The sequence below is a fragment of the Oreochromis aureus genome, linkage group 13 (genome assembly GCF_013358895.1).
Source record: "Oreochromis aureus strain Israel breed Guangdong linkage group 13, ZZ_aureus, whole genome shotgun sequence".
In the NCBI taxonomy this organism is placed as follows: Eukaryota; Metazoa; Chordata; class Actinopteri; order Cichliformes; family Cichlidae; genus Oreochromis; species Oreochromis aureus.
In genome coordinates this window covers 2,347,501-2,371,264 of record NC_052954.1, presented here as the reverse complement: position 1 = coordinate 2,371,264, position 23,764 = coordinate 2,347,501, and the positions used below count along the sequence as shown (strand labels likewise).

Here is a 23,764-nt window from a genome sequence, read left to right as displayed (position 1 = left end):
AAAGCCTCAGTCACACAAGGACAGATGTTGGTCAGTGACATTGGTTGCTGGGGAAGAATCTGTATTCCTCAACCAGATGGCGAGTGGTTTCTGGAGGTTATTGAGGCGACTGAGGTTAAAATAGGTCACAAAGAGGTCTACAGTGCTATGCTAAAAACCGTCTTGCAGTTGTGTTCCACCTTTTCAAACGCGTTTGCTTTTACTCTGAGTTCAGGTGCTCAGGTAGAATAGAACCAGCCAATTTACCAGTTCAAACACTTGCTCATTATGGGAGTGTTTGCAGACAAATCAGCTTCGTCCATTAAACTGCTGTGACCAAGCAATCTCTATGTGATGGATTTCAGCCAGCGTACTCCAGTAACCACTCGCCAACCAGTCGAGGAATACGGAGGTCGCCAGGGGGTGGGTACCTGGGTCGATATGATTAACACGGGCTGTTAAAGCAGGACTCAAAAAGTGTTAGGTGTTACCATTGAGAGTCCTGTGAAGCTGTCTATTGTCAGTGCTGTCATTTCTTTATAGAAGCCTATGAAAAAGCCAGAGGGTTCTCTGTCCTACAGAGACGCATCATCACTTTGTGATATCATGTCATGAAATAAAGAAAAAGAACAATTTTGGAATCTCTGTATGCAAAACGTCACTTATAGAAATATTGACTGTGCATATGTGTGTGTGTGTGTGTTTCAGATCCTGGCATGCGTGTTTGTGTTTGAGATGCAGAAGGGCTTCTGCTGGGTTATCCAACTCTTCAGCTTGGTATGCACAGTCAAAGGATACTATGATCGTAAGTTTGTAATAATAATATGATAAAAATACTTTCTACTCAGACTGAACGTTGTGCCGTAAATGGTTTTTTTTTGCCAGGTACAATATTAAATGAATCTTAAGTTGAATGGTTATACTTGCTATTTAAAAAGCTTTAATCCTGATAGAGGATTGGTGTTCTGCAAAATTCACGTTTACTTTCTTTGGGTTTCTTGACAGCACAAGCAGTTAGTGACAAGACGTGCAGTCTCCCAGTAGAAGAAGCTGGGATAATGTGGGACAGTATTTGCTTTCTGTGCCTGCTGCTGCAGAGAAGGATCTTCCTCAGTTTCTACTTCCTTCATGTGACAACTGAACTGCAGGCTTCTGCCAAACAGGCCTCAAGGTACAACTCAGTGACATCACTGACTTACATCATGTAAACATGCATGAGATGTTTTTCCTTAATTTACCCAAAATAATTTTTTTAAATGCTCTCACGAGTTATATTTATCACGATGCCAAAAACACAACAAATCCAGACAACATGGAACACAGTGTGACTGACAGCCTGAGTGTCTCAAATCCATATTTCACCGCACTTCTGTCCACAGAAGTGCTGCTAATATTATCATTGTGCTTATTTGGTGCATTCACCGGCGATATTTGAAATATAAAATGGAGCACGTGTTGACCTAAATATTTGACACACACAAAGTATGTGTGTGACATAGCCTGAAGCTATGTACACAAACCTGACAGTGCACAGGTAACAGTGACACAGCTGCCAAAAACATATGTCATCACTTCCAGTCCTGTTCACCTCACTGCCATAGTATACTGTATGATGTTCTGTGGTAAAATTAGAAATAATCACCCTGTCACGTCGGCTACTCTATAAAACATTTCATACTTCACATTTTGAAAAAAGACTGTGGCCATAAATCGATGGGACAGGAGATCGCAGTTATACAGACACCTTTATTTACACGGACACACTTTTGTTCATAAAAATTAAACGACCTTGTTACTGGCTCTAACGTGCTGATGGCACTAATTGACCTCTTCCTCTCAGGGGTTTCGAGCTGTTTAGAGCCAGCATTGTGAAGAACATCAAGTTCCACCAACAAGCTGAGAGGAAATCGCTGTCGCAACTCAAGAGATCGTAAGTGCTCACAGCAGTGTAAAAGTATATCGGCAATTCTGAGAAACCTTAAAAATGAGAAAGTGTTCAGAAATAAAGCATCACAGAAACGAAGTCCGTCTTCTTCTCTTCTTTTTTCCGTCCTCAGGATGCAGAGAATTCGATCCAAGCAGCAGAAGTACAAATATGGACACAAAATAAGCGAAAACTCCAAAGAAAGCCCGGCTGGCGGTACGACTCATTTTTCCTGTCACTGCCAGACGTTTAATCAGTGTCATTTGAAATCAATTACATATGTTAGAATGCAGTTCTTATGTAAAAATTTAAGATACTGGTTCTTTTCTTTTTACAATACTTTCTATTACTTTGTGCTTTTTAAAAAAATGTTTATTAGAAGTAGTAGATTTACTGCCTCCTCCTCATCTTTCCTGCCTGTTCTCCTTCAGTCTTCATGTCTCTGTGATTTAGTGTTTTGTCCTGATTCCTTTCATTGTATTCCTTCCTGTTCTGTACAGTTTTTCTTCACATCTGTTAGTCAATAAAACTTCTTGCCTTCTTGAGATTCTCTGTCCTGCATGTGAGTTAGCTTCACATTACACCTTTAACATTTGTCTATTCTTTAGTTCTTTTGTATTTCCGTTGTTCCTTCTGTGTTGTTTTAGGACCAGTTTTATTAGGAAGATATTGAACAAATATCTTCCTAATAAAAGAGAATGCGTTCCCCCCAAATTAAAACACTTCCCAGACTACTCTTAGTACAACTATTAGTGCAACTCTAAGCTTAGCTTCCCCACAGTGAGTCTGTCCTGAAAGCTCTTTGAACTTCCGTTTTCCTTCCAGATGATCCAGAGGTCCAGACAGGAAAAAAGAGATCCAGGAAGAAGCTGTGGTACCAGCCATGGTTGGACCATGCTGCAGGTGACCTGGATAATAAGATGCAGACAATACTAATATGTGGAAAAACATACAAATAACCCAAACCCAAGAGCTATGTCAGTCTAAACAACAGACATAGCTCCATCTTGGCTACAAGACCTGTAGCCAAGCCTGTAGTTTTAGTAGTAGAATAGTCTTTGTATGTAGCATATGTATGTAGTATAGTCTTGAATGTAGAGTGCTGATCTGTGGAAGCAGCACCCCAATACAGGAAGTCTGGAAGGGTTCTGTGTTTAAAAAGTCCTGATCTGTGATCCTATGAGTGTTACCCAGTAGCAGAGCTGATGAGTCAGGGGACCAGTTCTAACTGCCTCTGTTAAGTGTAGGCTGTGTGCAGACAGGAAGAGGACCCAAAGTGCAGACTACGGAGACAGACGTGAACTCAAAACAGCTTTAATGCTGAACCCAAAAGTGTAACAAAACTAAGAATACAAAATACACTTACATAGACAAAACACACAGCAAGTTAAGGGTAGATAAGAGTAGATCGCGACAATGACAAACTGAAACACAGGGCTTAAATACATAGAGGGAGCAATCAGGGAATGGGCAACAGGAGGGAAACACAGCTGGGGCAAATCAGGGCTAACGAGACAAAGAAAGCAAAACCAGATACACTAACATGAAACACGGACTTTCAAAGTAAAACAGGAAACATAACACAGAGACGCAAACTTAACAAGGGGATACAGCCGACAGGGGAGACAGAGCAACTATAGAACACAGAGACATAAACCATAAGACGGAACTCTAAGAAACCCAAAGACTAGAAATGATAAATAATATAATAAACTCAAAAGCCCCGGGTCAACGACCCAGGCATCCTAACAGCCTCAAAACCTTCTGGATGTCTTTCTCTGATAAAAAACCAGAAACCCTGAATAGCCTCGCAGGCCGGTCCTACCCACCACATCCGTTATGGTAGCTCCTCTTTAGATCTGTGCTCCTGAAATATGACTGGGTTTACTTTAACTGGAAAACTGAGCCTAGAATGGTCTGTTACTTTAAAAGGCTGGAGTAACCTGTAAGAACTTTTTATACTAATGTAGGTTAATACTCGGGTTTTTACCTTTACTCTTTCTGTGAAATAGTAACAATGCATGTTACTATGCATTCAAGAACTATGAAATGAGCCGTGTTTGCTCAGAACGGACCATCGTAAATGCTACATGACCAGATTTTACATTTTTTTTTGGCGCTATGATACAGACCGAGATTAAGATTTAGATTCATTATTTGTAATCGTAGAAAGATACAGTAACATTTTGTTTGCTTCCTCTATCAACCATTGGCGAAGTATAAAAGCAGCTTTTTCAAAAATAGTAACAATGAAAAGAACTGTAAAAAGTAGCATTACAGAGCGATACAGTATACAACAACAGCAACATTTGCTTGATTGTTGTGGCAGCATTAGACACTTATTTGAGTTATTTACATGACAAAGATGGGATTTGAATGTTTCTTCTGCTTACAGTGCTACACTCAGGAGACTATTACCTGTTTGAATCTGACAGTGAGGATGAAGATGAACTACAGTCTGAAGAACAGAAGCCTCAGAAACAGACTGCCTGTCAGGTGCTCACACACACAACTTATTCACACAAACAAAAGCATAAAGTTTTGTGCTGCATGCTGTTGCTAAAATGAGATTGTCTCTCCCAGTTGGCGTACCAGGCATGGGTGACTAGTGTGAAAACAGCTCTGAGAGAACGGCAGAATCGACAGGGTCGGCTGAAGAGAGAGAGCGAAGAAAGAGCTGATTCACACGAGGCTCTGTCAGTAAAAGGTTGGATTTACTTACGTCGAGTTTTAATAAGATACTGGATCAGATGGCGTCCCTGGAGTCAAACAGGGAAAATGTATCATTTATAAATCTGTGTGATGGAGAATAATATGTAAACTAGAAAATGACTGACTGCTCTCAACCTCTTACTGTTCTTTGGCAGTAAAACTTTTAACAGCTTTACACAACTGTTACAAATATTTGTGTGTGTATACATGTGACACATCATTGAAAAACTAAGATTGTTGTGATTTAATCCATTCAAACAATTTCAAGACGTGGCAACGATCAGTTAGAAAACTGAAACAATTTGTCTACAAACCCTCCAAATTTCACCTCAACAAAGGGTCTTGTTACATTGTTACAGGTCCAGTCCAGTTAAGTGTTTAGTCCAAAACGCAGTAACTAAAGGATGCATTTCTTGATTACAGTGTGAATGCTTAAAGCTGCAAGACAAACCTTTAAACATCAAACCCAAAAAAGAGAGAAAAAGTACCTAACTGATTGCAAAATGAAATAAATTGTATTGCTCAATACAAACAATAGTAGCAAATCCATAGAGTAAAAAACATGTTGGACATGTTGGGCTGAAATAATCATTTCACCCCAACATATCTCCAAGAAGCCTATAGCAACTTTCCACTTTTTTTACAACAAGTGGTAGAAGACTGGTTATGTGGCAAAAGACAAAAATAATAAAAACTAAAGAATTTATACTATTTATAGCAATATATATAGATCTATATATATATATACAGTATATATATATAGATATAGATATAGATAGATAGATAGATAGATAGATAGATAGATAGATATAGATATATATAGATATATGTGTGTGTAGTATATTATAGTAGAATTTCAGTTTATCAGTTTTTCCACCAAAGGAGATTTAGAGGTCAATACTGTGTTAAGTTAGCATTCACATCAAATATTACATTTACATCATGAACCATGTACATCATGTTGCATTAATTAAAATGAGCTGCAAATTAAACCGATGTTAGGTGAACTGGTGATTGCAACATACATGACACACGTGTTCCATAGACATGAAATAAACAAAGTCAACACTTTGACTAAACAATGACAGTAAGGTCTAAAAGTCTTGTGCCACATCACATTTCTGGATGTTTTTCTCATTTTTTAAAGTGTTGTTGAGCAACAGTTTTGGTTTTCTGAAGATGATTCATTTGACATCCAGCCATTGTACCTGACCAATGTTTGTTTGTTTTTGTTTTTGAAAAACAAAAACAAACCAAAAAAAGGGAAGTGTGTGTGTGTGTGTGTGTTTGTGTGTATTTGTTTTCAAACTCGATGGATGAACCAGCGTTGTCTGTACACATGACAATTTTGTGTCACAAAACACGTTGTTTAATTTCTTTAGTTGAATCGAGAAAAAATGCCAAAGATAGCAGTTTGATGGACATAAAATTGTATTTTTGGACCAACAAAGTGATTAGAGCTGTTTGCTAAAAATTGGGACGTCTTGGTTAAAACGACAAAAGACGAACCTGCAGGCCTAAAACTCTGTCTGCAGCATCTCGTCACAGTTGACTCATTTATGGCCTTTTTTAGCTTTATTTGACAGACAGAGTGAGGAAAGGACAGGGGGGGGGGACAAAGGTCCGCGGGTCGGATTCAAACCCAGGCTGGCTGCTCTCAGCTGTACGGCATGTGGTCGCCTGCTCAGTGCACTGAGATAGACCGGCCCCCACAATTGACTCATTCGTGTATACAGAAAAATCCACCATGCGTTACCATCTGGAAAGTATTTAATTGGCAACACCTTCATTTATCAGCATGACTGTGATCCCAAACAGTTATTACAGATCTGACATGATGGAAATTTGACAATGTTTGCAACAGAAATGAAAAAGTCTCAGTCAACAATGTGTTAATATATCTGGTCTTTGACAACTAATGTGAAAAGAAGCAGTGAAATACAAAGCAGCACATGCTGTAATCAAAACAAGTAATCAATAACAATTTTCTTTTCTTCTGAAGACATGCAAAAAACAAAAAGTTGTCGGACTTATTGGTATTAAAAGGTCAAATCTACATGGTATTGCAGATTATACAGAGATACCATACTAATGCAGGTATTTACAGTCTTTGTGTATTTGATTTTGTCTAGGTTCTGGGGATGATGATTACGAGGAATCCATCGTTCAGGATGGGGAGTCAAAGGAACAAGAGTCCAGTAGGTTCACTGCTTTTCTGCTCTTGACCATTTGCAAAAGCTTCATGGTATGTAGTTTGTGTCTAGTCTACAGTAATAGCAGTACTATCTGTGCTATCAGATGGCTTTCTTTTTGGGTTTTACTTTACGAGAGCGCATGCAGGGAAAAGCAGGCTGAACAAGATTAGGAAGGAACACCAGGGGAACCACTGAGTCACAGCCTTAGTAGAATGACATCATTAACTCGACTTACAAAACATGAGAATCCAAAGACGGGAATACAGAACAACATAAATCAAAACTCAGCATAGCATAGCAAAGCATAAAGTATAAAGTCCTGAGGCCCTGATATAATGTGTATTAATTATATAAGAATCTTTTCCAGTGTAGGGTGTTGTGGAAGTTTTCCACTTAAATAAAGCCTGCAGATGAGCGGTGAGCGGTAGCTAACATTCTTTAATCAAAACACACAGAACAGAAAACCAAGCTTGATGGAGAGCCTGCATAACCACGGGGCAGGTCAGCAGAGTCTCACTGAGCCTAGCATGGCTCTCAGTTAAATACCTTCTCCAGGAACAAAAGGCAGTACACAGCTGTTTCACACCTTAAGGTTCACACTCCCTTGCTACCTCCCAGAGTCCTTGAAGAGACAAAAGACTGGTCCTCTGGAGTTCCTGTTTCCCCCAACATCCTTACTACACCCCCTACCATTTGTCTTAAGTATGAGTGTCAGACATGTTAAAATCACCAAGGCATTACAATAACGTGATTAATACATAAGTGAAAGAAATTCCATTACAATCCCACCCTTTGATTCTTAAATCAAGAATCACAATAATACCAGAATTTCTTTCCCGACATTCTGTATATCACATCAACATTATTGTACACTTAAAGGAGTTTCACACTGTGTATCCTCACTTCACTGTTCTCCCACCACCCTTTGTTCATCTGTAATCCTCCCCACAATCTAAGCTCTCACATGCAAATGGCAACAACAATGATACAGAGGAAAGGTCTTCTCCAGAGTGTCAAAGTACTTTGCATGGCAAAGTGAAAAAGCATTGGATGGTCATTCCCAGTCACAGTCATGGCTCCTGGTGTCTGTGCCATTTACAGAGTCATAATTCCAACGTTGATCTCCCTCTGTGCTGTCACCTTTGGAGCTTGGCACGCTCTCTTCATCCCTTGATTTCCGTTCCAACGCGGCTGTAGATTTAAGGCAGAGCACGTCGTACACCTTAGTTGTCTTCCTCAACGTCAACGTAGAAACTTTTCATTTCATTTTTAAGATTTTGCTGTTCAAAATCTCCTCGTGACAATCTTTTGGAAGCCCAGTGGTGCAGCCCACTGTCGTTTGTCAGTTGTCCTGCAGATGGTCCCTGCTTCTCACTGGTCCTGTTGAAGCGTTCTCTCCCGGTCGTGGTCTGGATCTGCACTTCAGTCTCTTCTTCCATATCTCTCATGTCACGGTCTCTGCAATTTAAAAATGAAAGCTCCCACGGAAAACCCTCTTTTGCCCTATGTCAGCTTAGCACAATTAGACATGCACAATAAAGTTGTGCATTGTCTCTTAAAAATTCCCAGGGCTTCTACCCTGGAGTAGTTTCACTCCAGGCCCTGTCGTAAGAAAACATTAGCCAGTGGTGTGTCCTGCTGTAAATCATGTGATTAGATCATAAGATTAACCCTCTGCTGTGGAAAAAATTTGATATTAGCGCAGCGCATCTGTATGCACACTTTCTCACAGTGACCTCTGCACTGTAAACAATACAAGATCATGAATAACACACTGCTGGTAAATTCACAAAGACACAGAAAGTGGCAGTTAAAAGGTTAAATCAGCACGGCCCAAAGGTCATGCAACCTGTTGCTGTCGCCTTTTTGCTCCTGTAAAAAGAAACATACATACATCCACCCTTTTGTCAGGTCGAGGTGGAGGTGCAATCTTGCATACTGGTGTCAAGTCAGTCAAGCTTTGTCAGTCCAGTCAGTCCCCATTTTTATTTGCTGACAGTAGAACCTCGTGATGCAATAAGTTTCTACTGCCAGCAATGATGTCATTTCAAAAAAAGAAAGAGAATTTAGACTGGATTACCTCGCCGAATCCTTTTTGGCAGGGACTTGTTTTCTGATTGTCCCAAATAAGTGGCTTTCTCCCGAGCCCATTTTAATTTTTTGGAGAAACTCACTTGTGACTGTTCAACATGTTGTGTAGCGCTTTCGATCCCGATCTTGCAGGCCTGCTTCAAAAGAGAAAATTGCCAAACAAAAATCTCAGTGCACTGTTAAAAATCAAAACAATATGAAGGCCTCTTTTTAGAAGTTGTCTAAGCATGCTCTCTTAGAATTATAGATCAAAACAAAACTAATTGGCAGTTTCAAAGTGGTACCAAAGGAAAATGCTAAATCCCCAAAACTTTCATCCACCAGTCACACACCTCACACAACAATATTCTATTAGATAATGAGTTTTGTTTTCCACCATGTACCCAGATGTGTGTTATGATAAGACCTCCCCCACACATCAGAAACAAGAAACTCAATAATCTATTAGTCTCCACTCATCTGACCCCTCTGCAGCATTCTGTTCACCCCTGCTATGATTCAATCATCCTTCCCCAAAATAATACTAGTTCACTAGTCTATGTATCACTTCTTAACCCACTAAGTGAACCGGACAAGATGATGGTAACAGCAATGCATGCTTAAAATGCTATTTGGTCTTCATGAGCTTCATTGCATGTGTGTTTGTGTTAGTAGGATTAATGCATTTTTCTGTTTGTGTAATTTTTGTGTACCTCTCCTCTTTGCGGTGCTCCAGACACTTTTCAATTCTCCACGCAAGGCAGTCGTTTTTCTTCCCAGTTTCCTAAACCCAAATTTCATTCCCCACACTAAAACAGCCATGTTCTCCCCTGCTCCTTCCACTGTGGTCTCATCTCATCTCTCCCCCTTGCAGCAGTCCAGTGAGAGTCAGTTGTCTTTCAGCTTTGTCCTGTGTTTTCCACTTTCTCATCTTGCCATTTTGCTCCAAAAGTGGCAAATGTCCAACTCAGACAGTCTTTTCAAAGGTCCATTCACACACAGTGAAGTTGCAGCTCGTTGGAAATGCACATCCATCCATCCAGTGATGATGATGCCATTTTTTCTCCTTGCTGTCGCTGTCTTGCACAGCTGCTGCTGCAACTTTTCTTCACTGCTCAGGACCCTGCTGTGAGCTCTTCAGATCCATCTCGTTGTTCTGGAACTGCATTTCTTGTCTTCAGGGAGAGATTCTTGGAGCTTGTGTTCTCAGGGTGACAAACACATGGAAGTTAAGCTGTAAAACAATTCAGCCAGAACTTGGCTTGAGTGTTTCTAATGATGTTAACCTATAATTTCTTCCGACTGCTGCACGTGGAAAATTGATCAGGGTCTGCTCTTCACCTGCAAGATACACACTGAGACATTTTGATCATTCTTCTCATTGCTTAAAACAACACGTCTCCCCTCTCTGGTTATGAAGTCCCCTTTCTTAAAAACCCAGAGAGATTGTAGTTGTTCTACACTGAAAATCACCAAACCCTCTTCCTATTTTTTTACTTATTTTCATCAACAATTCTGCTAATTTTGTGTGTGTGTGTCCACCCTAGGGGAGCTGGTGGCCTGCAGTACCACCGTCTCCCGCTAGTTGGAAACAACTTTTACGCACATTTCTACACTCCTCTCTCTTTTTTTTTCTCGTTTTTGTTCCCTATTTTCAACATTTTGAACCCCATTTTCTCTTTTTTTTTTTCACACACACAACAACTTTTCCCACACATCCATTCTCTGCAATCTTACACACCACACATTTACTCAGTTCTTACCATACAGTCAGTTATTGAGTTTTGTCTCTGGCCGCCCGGCGCAACGTCCGCTGCTACTGGATCTAGATCCTACAGTTACATTCAGAGCGTCCTCTGCAATGGCCTTCTTCCCTTACCGGCAGAAAAGTGCTAAAATACCGTCACTCCACACACTGTATTGTGCAGACGTGATTATCAACGGTGGACTCGAACCACCGTTCCCTGTGATGGACCGGTGTTTCTGCAATTACTCTGGCAGACAACTGCTTTTCTTTTGCACAACACCGGAACCGAACACAAGCCTGGGGACTCGAACCCCAGGATTTTCCCTCTGGAGACTCGAACTCCGGAGCAGCATGCACTTCACCGCTCGGCCAGACAAAAAACTCTCCATGACTGTATACAAAGTTAGCTACAACTCACCCATCTGCAGGAGTCCCCTCAAAATCGATGGTCTCGGTGGTTGCTGAAACACACAGCTCTGTGACTCCTCCATTTCCTTTGCTTCAACAGCCGGTAGGACAGAGGTACCTTTTCCCTCAGGGGTGATCAGCCCGTCCACGGAACCGTTGTTCAGCGACCACATGGACCACCCTGCTCACAGCGCCATTCTGTTGTGGAAGTTTTCCACTTAAATAAAGCCTGCAGATGAGCGGTGAGCGGTAGCTAACATTCTTTAATCAAAACACACAGAACAGAAAACCAAGCTTGATGGAGAGCCTGCATAACCACGGGGCAGGTCAGCAGAGTCTCACTGAGCCTAGCATGGCTCTCAGTTAAATACCTTCTCCAGGAACAAAAGGCAGTACACAGCTGTTTCACACCTTAAGGTTCACACTCCCTTGCTACCTCCCAGAGTCCTTGAAGAGACAAAAGACTGGTCCTCTGGAGTTCCTGTTTCCCCCAACATCCTTACTACACCCCCTACCATTTGTCTTAAGTATGAGTGTCAGACATGTTAAAATCACCAAGGCATTACAATAACGTGATTAATACATAAGTGAAAGAAATTCCATTACAATCGTCACATCATACTTTGTTGGTTGTCTTTTACCTCTGCAGGTCATGGTGAGACGGTGCAGAGGATCTTGGATATTCTGCGTTTCTTGTGGGCGATAGTGCTGGCGATGGTTGATGGACTCACTCAGTGGCTTAATTTACTGACTAAACAGTACAGAGAGATATCCACTGTTTTGTGCAATGAGCGCTACTTCATCATCCAAAAGATTCAGCAGGTAAACACAACAGAGTGTGGAGTATGCACAAGCAAGTGCACACACACACACACACACACACACACACACACACACACACACACACACACACACACACACACACACACACACACACAGATTGTACATATGCATGTGCATGCATGCATGTACAAACACATACAAACTAACACTAACTGCAGTCTGTGTGACTCTGATGACAGCATGGTTCAGCAGCAGACTCCAGAGATGATCAGGAATCTCAGGGCAGTGAAAGCTGCACCCTGGAGACGTGTTTGGACGAGACAGATGCAGAAAATTCTACCAGGTACAGGTTTGCAGGGTCATTGATGTTTCCTGTGCATTTGATTTGATGTAGCTTTTATCCCTTGAATTACTTCAATTTTGGCATATCTTTTTATTTTGAGTGGGGGATAAAATGAATGCGGGTGGTCAAAGGTTAAAGTCATTATTCATTTCACCCATAATAAATGTATTATCCAAGGCAGAAATTCCTGTGAATGTATCGAACTGTCCTACTGCAACACTCTTTGTGCTGAAGTTGGCTCTCGCCATAAAATGGACTACATAATTCTAGAGTATCTTCTCTGCTTGGTCCTCGTGACTGTTTTCTCGAGCATTTATATTCTATATTCTGAGGCTCTAATAATGAACAGTGGATTAGTTTCATCCAAGTGGTAAAAGGCAGGTCACCAGAGCATTTAAATAGTTAATGTTGATTTATTTCTGTAGATGAATCCAGTTCTTGTCCTTGTGTCTCAGGTGCCTGGAGGATAGCATAAACCAGTCTACCCCCAAGCTAAGACTCAACAGCAGTGGGAATATCCTAACTCCAAAACCGACATCCAGCAGTGCGGGACTGATCCCAGACTTATCCAACCAACAGCAACGCAGACACTCCAGAACAGCCAGTGAGCTGCTGGGAGACAGGTAGATGCTGAGGAGCATCTGAGTAAAGAAGTTACCGACAGTCACGGCAGTGATTGTGCTTTATGAAACTAGCAGTGTGCTAAAAACATCCGCCAATTAGCAACACCACAATTCTAGCATGTTTCCAGTGTATTCTTTTCCATCCCCTCTTTCTTCATTCAGATTCTTTCTTTTTCACTTGCTGTATTCATGTGAATGAATACATTACTAAATAAAAAGTGCGCATGTGTGGCCCTGACTAGCCTCGTGTCTCTACAGGCAGCTTTTGATCGAGGAGTTGGAACAGAGCAGAGAGTTTTTTTCCAGCCAGAACCGTCTGCTGAAGATGCTGTTTGCCATGTACAATCTACTGTCAGCCAACTCTGAGCTGGTCTGCTATTTCATCATAGTGTTAAATAATGTGGTCAGTGCCTCTGTCATATCACTGGTCCTGCCCATACTGGTGTTCCTGTGGGCTATGCTGTCTGTTCCGAGACCAACCAAAAGGTTTTGGATGACTGCTATAATCTACACAGAGGTAAGAACAGAGAAATGTTATCATTTTCACCACGTGGTAGATTTCAGTTATCGTAATTTCGTCCATAAATATCTTACTGTGTTGTTAACTCAAGTCTCAGGATCATGTATAGATGACTCCCACCAAAATTCCAGCATGAGTGCCTCTGTCCTCCTCTGTGGAGTGTAGAGTCAGGGAGTGCTTGTTTAGTGAAGTGAGGGCAAGTAGTAGTATAGAGTCCTATGTCCACCTGCTTGTAGCTGTACATGTATCCAGGGAACCTGATTTGTCCAAATTATTCAAACTAATATCTTGTGCTTTGTGATTTTCAGCATTTAAAGCAGCCAATAGAAAGTTGGTGTATCTGTATATGACTTATTTAACACAGGACGGCGGGTCAGGGCTCTTGTCTGGTTTGACCGCTGGCTTCTCTGCTTCTTTTCAGGTTATGGTAGTGGTGAAATACATTTTCCAGTTTGGATTTTTTCCTTGGAACAGTAGTTTCGAGATGACCCTTGATAAGCCTTTCTTCCCACCTCGCATCCTTGGCCTGGAAAAGACTGACAACTACATCAGATATGATCTTCTTCAGTTGCTGGCTCTGTTCTTCCACAGATCCCTGCTGATGGTAGGTCCACCACTGATTTCAGCTAGATGAGCCTGGAGAGTTGATTTCAGTGGGCCCTTTTCTTAACCTTTGTCTGTGTACTCCATAATGAGTGTTCAGACAGCACTGAGGAAAGTGGACTTTTCTTTGTAATTTGGTTTGCCTGTTTGTGTGCACACAGCGGTATGGCCTGTGGGACCGTGAAGGCCCCATGGAGGATCACAGCGCTTCACCAGAAACCTTTAATGTTGAAGTTAAAACTAAAGAAGGAGATGAAGATGGAAAGCAAAATGCAAAAAGGCAAAAAGAAGAGAGAGAGGATGACAGAGTTAGTACAGCCTCCACGCTGGAAAACCTGCAAATAACTGAAATCAGCAAAATTAAAAAGGTTGGTGCAAATATGAGACGTTGTTTGGTATCGGTTACTGGACTGTTTTTAAAAGAGTGTTTTGGGACATTCATTAAAAGCTGTGGGATCATGTAACACAATCAGCACATTTACAGTCACCTGGCATTTCATTAGTTATACTTTGCTAGAACGGGCTGGACTTGCCTTTAGCATTAGAGTCATCACGCTGATGGAAACATTTCTTACAGATCCACCACGTCACAAAGGTGGTCTCTTGGCTCTGATGACAGTGAACTCATTGTTGTTTTCAAGAAATCAGTCTGAGATTAATTGAATTTTGTGACGTAGAACATAATCCTGCTGGAAGCAGCCTTTAGAAGATGGGGAGCCACAGGCAGGCTGTGGGGTTTAAATGATGGTCAGGTTGGTACTAAGAGGCCCAAAGTGTGCCAAGAATTAAAATCCCAGCAGATCAGCAGTTTCATAAATACTCAGACCAGCCCGATGGCACCCACAACCTCGACACCTTCCAAGTCCCTTAAATGAACTTTCTTGCAGGTTATCCTGACCAAGTCTACATCCCTAAATGCATTCGTTTGCTGCTGTGTGATTGAGGATCTATCTGACTGTCTAATCAGTCAATCACACAGCAAGATAACCTTCATTTAAGTGACTTGGAAGGTGGCGTGGTTGTTTAGCATATGTGTTGAAGAGGTGTACCTAATGAAGTGAGTTTATTGTATAATGATCTGGAATTGAACCCGAATTTGTTCAATCCCCTGTTTGTCAACACAGGATGATGAGAACTATGGTGAACCGAGTACCAGCTCTGACCTTTCTACCATACAGCCCACTGAATCAACACCCACGGGGTCGCAGGATACACCAGGAGAAGAAATACTGCCTTGGGTGAAGAGTATCCAGCCGGATAAGAGGGAGGCAGACGATGAGGACGTGACAGAGGAAGTCCCAAAGAAAAGAAGCAGCATCAGGTTCCGCAAGAAAATAAAAACTCCTAAACAGCAGCACAGTAAAGGTTTGTAGGTTCATTATATGTAGACTGTGATGATATAGGGTTATCTGTTTCTGTGTATTATTGTAGGGTCTTTACTTTAAAATGTAAAGTACCTTGGGGGAAACGGTTGTTGTGATTTGGCGCTATATAAATAAAACTGAATTTCGTCCCACAGTCCAAAGACATGCAGTTAGTGGGGACAGGTTAATGGGAAACTGGAAATTGCCCACAGGTGTGAATGTGAGTGCGAATGGTTGTCTGTGTCTATGTGTTAGCCCTGCGACAGACTGGCGACCTGTCCACGGTGACCCCTGCCCCTAAGACAGCTGGGATAGGCTCCCCCGTGACCCTGAAAAGGAGAAGTGAAAGAGGATGGACTGAATTAAATAGGTGTGCTTTGATGCCACAGCAGATGTCACAGAAGACCACCAGTAACTACGTCAGCAGTTACTAATGTACTAGTAACTATTATTTCTTATATACTATAACATCAACAGTAATCAGTGAAAATATCAAAACTACTATATGCAGTGCATATTCTAATCAGTCACTTTTGACCAGGGTTCTCAAATTATGGCACATAAAACTCTTTGTCTGAGAGGGTTCCCTCCTGGTTCTCTGGTGTTCTCTCACAGTCCAAAGGCCTGTTGATTCTAATCTGTCTCTTTGTGCTCGGCCAGTGATAGACTGGCGACTTCTCCAGGGTATAATCTGCCTACAGTGGTGTGAAAAAGTGCTCCGCCTTACTGATTTATGATCAGGAAGTGATGTCTCACTTAAATGTTTCAGATCATTAAACAGATTTAACTATTAGACAAAGATAACACAAGTAAATACAATCAGTTTCTAAATGAAGGTGTTTATTATTAAGGGGAAAAAAACCAAACCTACGTGATTGCCCCCTAAACCTTGTCAGCCATATTACTTCAAAGTGAAACTAAAGCAACCTAACTTTTAAAGAATTACAGTTCATTGTGGTTAGGAATGTCCATTGTGCCAAATATAGAACATGTTATCGCCACTAATTATGCACCTGTGAAGGAAGCAGTCCATAAATGACTCATTAAAGTCATTAGTCAAATTAATATTTGCATTGAGATTAAATTAAGCAGAATGAGACTATAGACAGTTTTTTCCCACCTTAGTCGTCCCAGTGTGTGTTTCCTCCTATTTTATCTCTTTTATTTTACATCTCTTTTGGTTGCCTAGTTGGATTAAATGTATTAAACTTAGCTTTGATTCAGTTCTTTTCTCTGGTCCACTGTCACCTGGGAGTAAAAACCTGCCAATCATTTTGAACCCAGTTTAGTTTCCATTTGAAGTCTTGAATCTAAAACTTCTCTGCTGCCTTAGGCTGTAAAGCAGCCCTAGTGAACCTGAGCCAGAGAAAAAGGACTACATTACTGAACTCTGCAGTCTTTGTGGTGCAGTGGTTCGGACTCTCACCTTACAGCAAGAATCTCCTGGGTTTCAATTCACTGGCCGGTTGGGGTTCCTCTATGTGTAGCTTGCATATTTTCCCAGTGTCTTTGTAGGTTCTCTCCAGGGACTCCAACAATCCAAAGACGTGCATATTCTTCTCATTTGTGATTCTAAAATTGGCTGGTGTAAATGTGAGCATGAGTGTGTTTCTCTGTGTCTTAGCGGCCTGTGCAGGGTGTACCCAGCCTCTGGCCTCATTACAGCCAGGACGGGTTCCAGCCTTTCTGTGGGCCTGTCGTAGATAAGTGGAAGAAAATGGATGGAAGGTTTCTCCTGCCACCAACAGTGGTTAAAATGATGCTGCATTGTTTGAACTGCTCCTTTATGATCCCCGGACACACCAGATGACTCCCATCTTGTGCTACAGACCTGGATTGCCCTCGCCAATAAGATGGAAAACATCTCTATTAGAGATCTGCACACCCCGTGCACTTTATTTCCCAACATTCTCCTCCAACCTTTACAGTATTCTCTGCTGACAATAATGGTGAACCTGAAAGCACACCTGCCCAAGCGCACTAGATCACTTTTTAGAATCAAAGCATCATATATAATATATTTAACAGTTAAACTGGAAGTGGTATTACTGTAAAGTTGGGAATGTTTGGGAACCGCAGCAACACAGCCAAAAGTGTCAGAGCATGTGAAGTTGCATATAATGCATAAAAGTCATCCAACCTCCTGTGGCATCAACATCAGTACAGAAACAGCTTCATGGGTTTTCATGGCCCAGCAGCTGTTTCTGTACTGTGTGATGCGTATGCGAGCCACTCCCCCTCTCCATGCGCTGTAATGTAAGGCTCACTCTGGTTTTTACTGCTGGGATAATGTGTCAAGTCAATAAAAAGACAAATGCTGCATCTTCTAAAATATAATTCCCCCTTTCTGTTGTGCTGATTGTAGTTAAATCTCTCATCTGGTTTTGACTTTTCCAGTGGAGTCCAGTGGAGCTGAGACTGACTCTAGTAAAGAACAGATGATGAAGAATCAAAAAGGCAGGAAGAGAGAGGCAGCCAGTAAGAGAATACGGGATGTGGGACACAAGATAAAACATGTCTTCATTTATGGGTAAGTCGAACATAAAAACTGCTCCTGATGATCTCAAAGAAAATGAATCATTGTACTTCTTTGTTAATGAAAAAGTAATGTTAAAAATGACTAATACAGTGAGTTTTCTTTAGGTGTGGTGCTTTAGTAAAAGTCATGTGCAGTGACTTAATGCAAGCTGATTTCTCTGCAGGATTCAGAGTGTTTATAAGCCAGCTCAGGGTTTCTTCAGGGATATTCTCCACTCTGAGTACCGGGCTGCCACCGATGTCTATGCACTCATGTTCCTGACCGACGTCATTGATTTCATCATCATCGTCTTTGGCTTTTGGGCTTTTGGGGTGAGACACAAGCTCAACAGTAATATACAGAAATGAAAACAAAAACTACAAAGAGATATAAAAAAATAAAAGTGTAATTATAATGTCTTTTTAAAATTTTAACTAAATCAAGTCTTTTTGATGCCAGTCTGTCTTGGAAATGAGACTTTTAATCTCAGTGAGATTTTTACCCGGATAAATAAAAGACTAATAAAATAAAAAACCCAAACATCTGCCATACAGGTGAAATTGAAGAGGCCGGCTCACTGATTTCATCTGACAGCGCCCACTGAACATGCCTCATTGTTGATCTTAACATTTAACAATAGTTAGTCTGAGTCTCAGTTTGTTGTCATAGTGTCCAAAGGTATGTAAGTAAATTAGTCAGACTGTGTTTTAACAATTTTTAGTTATTATATGTGGTATTTATATTTGTCTTTTTTTGGCCTTCATTAATCCAAACCTTTTATTTGTAACAATGCTTAAGTTTCATCAAAGAACACCAGACACTGTAAGACTTTCAGTATGTAACTATTTATTTTTGACGGCACAGTGGTGCAGTGGTTACCGCTGTTGCCTCAAAGTAAGAGGGTCCTGGGTTCTATTACCCTTCCTGGTTGGTCCTTTTATGAGTCTCAGGACCTGTGTGGGTTCTCTCTGACTTCCTCCCGCTGCCCAAAGATGTAAAAGTGAGGTTAATTTGTGACTCTAGATTTGTGTGTGAGCATGAATGATTATCTGTCTCTCAGTGTGCAACATATCCAGGATGTAATCCACCTCCTGACAGCTGAGATAGACTCTAGCAGCCCTGAAGTGGATCAGCAGTTAAGAAAATGGATGGATGTACTGCAACCCTGATTTGTTTAAGATTATTATCATGATCGACTTTGTTTTAGCGTTATTCAGTCTTAGAATCTGGTCTGTCTGGGGCCTCCCCACAAACGCCTCTGCCCCTGAGCTTCTTGAATGTCCTGAAAAATAGCCTGAGCCTGTGGGTCTCGTATTGCCCGAGTAGGCCACGCTTTGTCACCGCCCTTCTGATAAGCCTCCAGAAGAGTCCCCACTTACTTGTCACCAGCCCCCTCCCCAACCAGCTGACAAGCTCCACCTCCACTGTCAGCTTCTTGCTTAACTTCCAGTAGGAATCAGCCTCCACTATTTGCCACCAGTGCAATTTCCAAAAAAGTCCTTTCACCCTGCTCTGACTCCAGGTCATGTTTACATTATAAATTGGTGTGTGGATGTTAAATAGAAAGTTAGGCATAGAAAACATGTTTGTATGATTTTGGGTAAATGAGGAATAAAAGGGATGTGAGTTCTATCTGTGTAAGCTACATGTCAGCTGTTCCTCCTAGAGCCAAAAATAATGGAAGACTGCTGAAGCAGTGCTTATGAATGTGAGGCCTTTAGTTTGTTATCCTCCACCCCAGTCTAGTGCTCTAAGAAAACTTTGGGGGGGTGAACTGGGAGAGGCATCCACTGTAAAACTGTGCTAACTCAAACATGCGAAGCTGCGCTGAAATGAGCTTTGTTGAAACTGAGTAAAACTGAATATTAGTAAATATCTTAATTACAAAAGTACATGTCATGTTTGGAAGATAATCTTTAAATCAAGTAAAAGAGAAAAGCCTTATTATTACTTTTGTCTTGTTCCCTTCAGAAACACAGTGCAGCAGCTGATATAGCGTCCACGCTGTCAGAAGACCAGGTGCCAGAAGCTTTTCTGGTGATGCTGCTCATCCAGTTCAGCACTATGATCATTGACAGAGCTCTATACCTGCGCAAGGCTGTCATGGGAAAACTCATCTTCCAGGTTCTGTTCACACAGTAAAATTCTTATCATTAATCATTTACATATATTCATAGCTTCACAGGGTGATCCAGAGTTCATACGAACAGCCCACAAAAAACCAGAAACTATTTTAATAAAACTGATTTAAATGTGATCTTTCTCCCATTCAGAGTCGTCCTCTCTTGCAGCTGAGGAGCATTTTCACTAGAGTGCTATTTTTAGTTTACTCCTTAGAAGCCGCTTATATCCTCCTGTACTAGTGCTTTAGAGTGACATCATGGTTGCATTCTATAGATGAGGGTGGAGAGCCAAAAAACCCCACTGGGAGGTATGTGGCCATGCTTAGGTGGGAGAGGACCTCGCCGTGAGACTGCTGAAGCCCTGCTCAGCTGCTGAATCCAAGAAAAAAGGTCTCTTAATGGAGGCGAGTCTGATGATTGGAGCAGAAATCTTGCTGCAATCTTGAATGAACCGATGAATAAAAATGAGCAAATCCTAAACTTTATTAGTTGATTATGGTCATTCAACTACATCTTTTACCTTACCTGGATCTGCCTTAATCTTCTCAATCATGATGATAAAACCCAAAAAACTTGAGTTAGGTAATCATTGGAATATACGTGGTTCCTCTAGAATGTGGAAAACTAGTATAAGAAGATGAACCGACTGACCCAGTCAAGGAGAACATTGTAAACAACAGCCTGAAACGCTGCAGTAACTGTGGTAGGACAAAGGGCATTACTATATAATCAAAGTGTCCAAGCGGGGTGTTAAATGCTTCGACTCACCTTCATTGACCAGATTGTTCTCTTACAACTGCACCACAGAAGGATTTATGACAGGAAACAACTTATTGTGGTCTCCTTTTCACTTGTATCCTACAACCGAGGCAGCGGAGGCCGTCGGTAAGTGGCTACAGCAAAAACAGAGCTAGCTTTACCCCGATCAGATTTGCACACTGTTGAGATTAAGCACAGATGTGCCCAGGTTGAACCTTTCAGTGACCACACCCACCCTGGAGAGTTAACCACAGCACATACACCCTCACACACGCCACAGGAGAAAATATCAACAGTCAGCACCTGACAGGTTGGTCTCTCCCTGAGGCTTCATGACTGTTATAGTAAAATTCCACGTTAAACCAATTCCCATTAGGGAATGTTGGAAAAAAGTGACACGTTTGCTCCTAGTTTTAGTTGCCATGCCTCCAAAAGCTTGGAAGTTGTGGATCGTATACAGAGATCCAGCTCTCATGACCAAAAAAATAATTCAAGGTAAGTTTGAAATAGAAGTTTGTGTTTGCTCTCTGTGCAGATTTGAGTCTGAAATGAAACTGCAAAGTGCACAGTGGTCAGAACAGTCAGGAAGTGATCAGCAGGTGAATCAGTATCTACCTGGATGTGCATGAGAAGCTGATCTTGAATGGGAGTTTAGACAAATTAAAATTGGATGTGATTTTTAATTTTTGTGTGCTTATTCCTTGAACTTGATCGTGTCATATGTTTTCTGTCTGGTCTCATGTTGTCCCCTTGAAGATATCAGTTGTTGTTGCCTTGATTTGAATCAGTTTTCTTCCTAAAATGTTGAATCTTTTAAATCCTAAAACCAATCCTCGGAGAGCAAATGTTGGAAATGATTTTTTCTTCTGTCATTTTCATAGTCGTTCTGTAATATTTGTCAGGATGGCATCTGTGGAGCCACTCGTTGCTCCTCATATTTAAAACATCTCTACTGTTGTGTTTTTCACAATTCTAACTATTTTATATAATTTTAGTTACATTTATTGTTTTGTATATTTTTTCTATCCTATTGTTTTTCTCTCCAGGTGATCCTTGTTTTTGGGATTCATCTGTGGATGTTCTTTATCCTGCCCGCTGTCACTGAGAGGTGATGTCAGCTTCCATTTTGCATTTACTGTATTATTTGTGATAAATTATGACATCGATCTGAGTCCCAGTTTTGAAGGATTGATTCTCTATATAAAATAGTAAAAATGTAAACAATAAGTATGTTTAACTTAGGTTTTTGGTCCTCTTTGATATATTAACACTTATATTCATTTATATTTAACTATATTATGCATATATTTGAAGAGCATCATCAGTATCATGAAAGGATAATTGTTGACCAGCCTCTAACAACTGCATACTTAAATTAGGTCCCCCTGTTGAACTGTTCATTAACACAAATATACAATCAGCCATTTCCATGCACAAGCTGCAACTGCATGCATTTAGGCATGTAGACATGGTGAAGATGATCTGCTGAATCTTAGAAAGTTGATTCTGTTCATCTGGACTTTGTGTTTTCAGTCACAGTTTGAGTCTCAGCTGCCTTCGAGGTTCTCCAACCTTATAAACTGTACATTTGCATAATGACCCAAACTAGCACCACTGACTAACAACAGGCCGTGAGGTCAGGTTTTATGGTCGTTAATATGTAAATTGTAATATTCACAGAGAGTTGGGGATTGGCTGCCTGATAAGATGGTGACAGACCCTTAGGCCCCCTCCTTCATTCAGAGATGGTCGTTCTCTGTTTACATAAATGGCTCATGACTTGATTAATATACCGAGACATAACCATTCCGCATTCAAAGCAAACATCTACCAGTTAGAGGATCAGTCATTTGATCCCTGACTGCTCCACTCTGCATGTCACTGTATCCTCAGTACAAACCCCAAGCTGTCCCAGATGCATCCATCGAAGTGTGAGGTGTGTGTGCGAAAGTCAGAGGTGCTTAGGCAGAGAAGCACTACAAGCCTTATGTGGGAATAAGGTTTGTAGTGAAAAGTGCTTTGAGTGCTCAGTTTGAGTGGAGGAGCTCTATATAAGTACCATTTACTGCTTCAAGCTCATGGGAAGCTAGCAGTGATGCAAAAAGGTGATTGTTACAACCAAAGAATACTGCAGAGCATCTCTGAATACGCAACATGTTAAACCTTGAAGCAGGCGGCTGCAGCAGACGACCACATGGACGCCACTCCTATCAGCCAAGAACAAGAAACTGAGGCCAGAGTTTACATGGGCTCATCCAGGGAAGACGGGATAAACTATCCACCTGTCAGCCAGCCAGCAGATTCAAACCCAGACTCTCTGTGCTCTGAGGTTACCACCCGACAATGGGAAACATCTAAAGCCTTTTTAATGGGAAATATAAGTTGTGTTTCTAAAACTAAAAAGTGCTACAAAAGAGACTTTTAGACAAAGTATTAAAAAAAGAGCCTCAAAGAAATCTACTGGAAGAAATAGGAAGTGAGATATGAAATCTGAAACAGCGACACCAGATGGTTTTCCAGTTGATTTATACAAGAAATTACAAATAACTTATAAGATCTAAGAAAGCAGCTACCCGCGTGTTTGATCAGGGTTACTTATTTCTGACAGGGGTCAGACAGGTACAGCCACAGAGGCTGCAGGTGAAAGTCTGATTAGTAGTTGGGGTCATGTTGTCGGACTATTCCCAGCTATTCTCTTTGTCTTTCAGATCTGTGGAGTGAGTGACTTTAAAGATGTACAAACTTGTGTCCCTTTGCTTTACTTGTGTGATTGCTGTGTGTCATGGCACAGGTAAAGAGGTGGGGCTGGTTGCAGTTCATTTGGACTCAGGCACAATTAACAGCACCAGATCAGCAGTTAATGATTGCTGCCTACATTAACATTCCTGTTTCAAGTAATTAACAAACCAATGGTGTTAGACATCTACAGTGTGTCACTGCTTCCAAAAGTTGAAGACATGAAGTCGCTGTCTTCTGCAAGCACATTTTTCAGAGACATGGTGAATAAAGAAAACAAGCGCATGACAGAAGAGTTAACATGCTTAAACCAGCTGATGCACACTGTCAGAGCAGGCTAGTGAGAGAAAAGGGAAG

General features: G+C 41.2%; 1 protein-coding gene across 1 annotated transcript in view; it reads left to right on the top strand.

Moving 5' to 3' along the window:
• The window catches only part of piezo1 (piezo-type mechanosensitive ion channel component 1), a 92,904-nt gene that overhangs the window by 56,112 nt on the left and 13,028 nt on the right, over nucleotides 1-23,764 (top strand). The window contains exons 26-44 of the mRNA XM_039621658.1: nucleotides 688-784; nucleotides 985-1,150; nucleotides 1,820-1,909; nucleotides 2,037-2,119; nucleotides 2,729-2,806; nucleotides 4,299-4,399; nucleotides 4,487-4,610; nucleotides 6,748-6,813; nucleotides 11,685-11,857; nucleotides 12,058-12,161; nucleotides 12,617-12,784; nucleotides 13,043-13,301; nucleotides 13,726-13,908; nucleotides 14,069-14,275; nucleotides 15,032-15,272; nucleotides 17,669-17,801; nucleotides 17,974-18,121; nucleotides 19,761-19,913; nucleotides 21,718-21,779. Of these exons, the coding sequence (XP_039477592.1) occupies nucleotides 688-784; nucleotides 985-1,150; nucleotides 1,820-1,909; nucleotides 2,037-2,119; nucleotides 2,729-2,806; nucleotides 4,299-4,399; nucleotides 4,487-4,610; nucleotides 6,748-6,813; nucleotides 11,685-11,857; nucleotides 12,058-12,161; nucleotides 12,617-12,784; nucleotides 13,043-13,301; nucleotides 13,726-13,908; nucleotides 14,069-14,275; nucleotides 15,032-15,272; nucleotides 17,669-17,801; nucleotides 17,974-18,121; nucleotides 19,761-19,913; nucleotides 21,718-21,779 (2,636 nt within the window). The remainder of the gene's footprint in view (nucleotides 1-687; nucleotides 785-984; nucleotides 1,151-1,819; nucleotides 1,910-2,036; nucleotides 2,120-2,728; nucleotides 2,807-4,298; nucleotides 4,400-4,486; nucleotides 4,611-6,747; nucleotides 6,814-11,684; nucleotides 11,858-12,057; nucleotides 12,162-12,616; nucleotides 12,785-13,042; nucleotides 13,302-13,725; nucleotides 13,909-14,068; nucleotides 14,276-15,031; nucleotides 15,273-17,668; nucleotides 17,802-17,973; nucleotides 18,122-19,760; nucleotides 19,914-21,717; nucleotides 21,780-23,764) is intronic.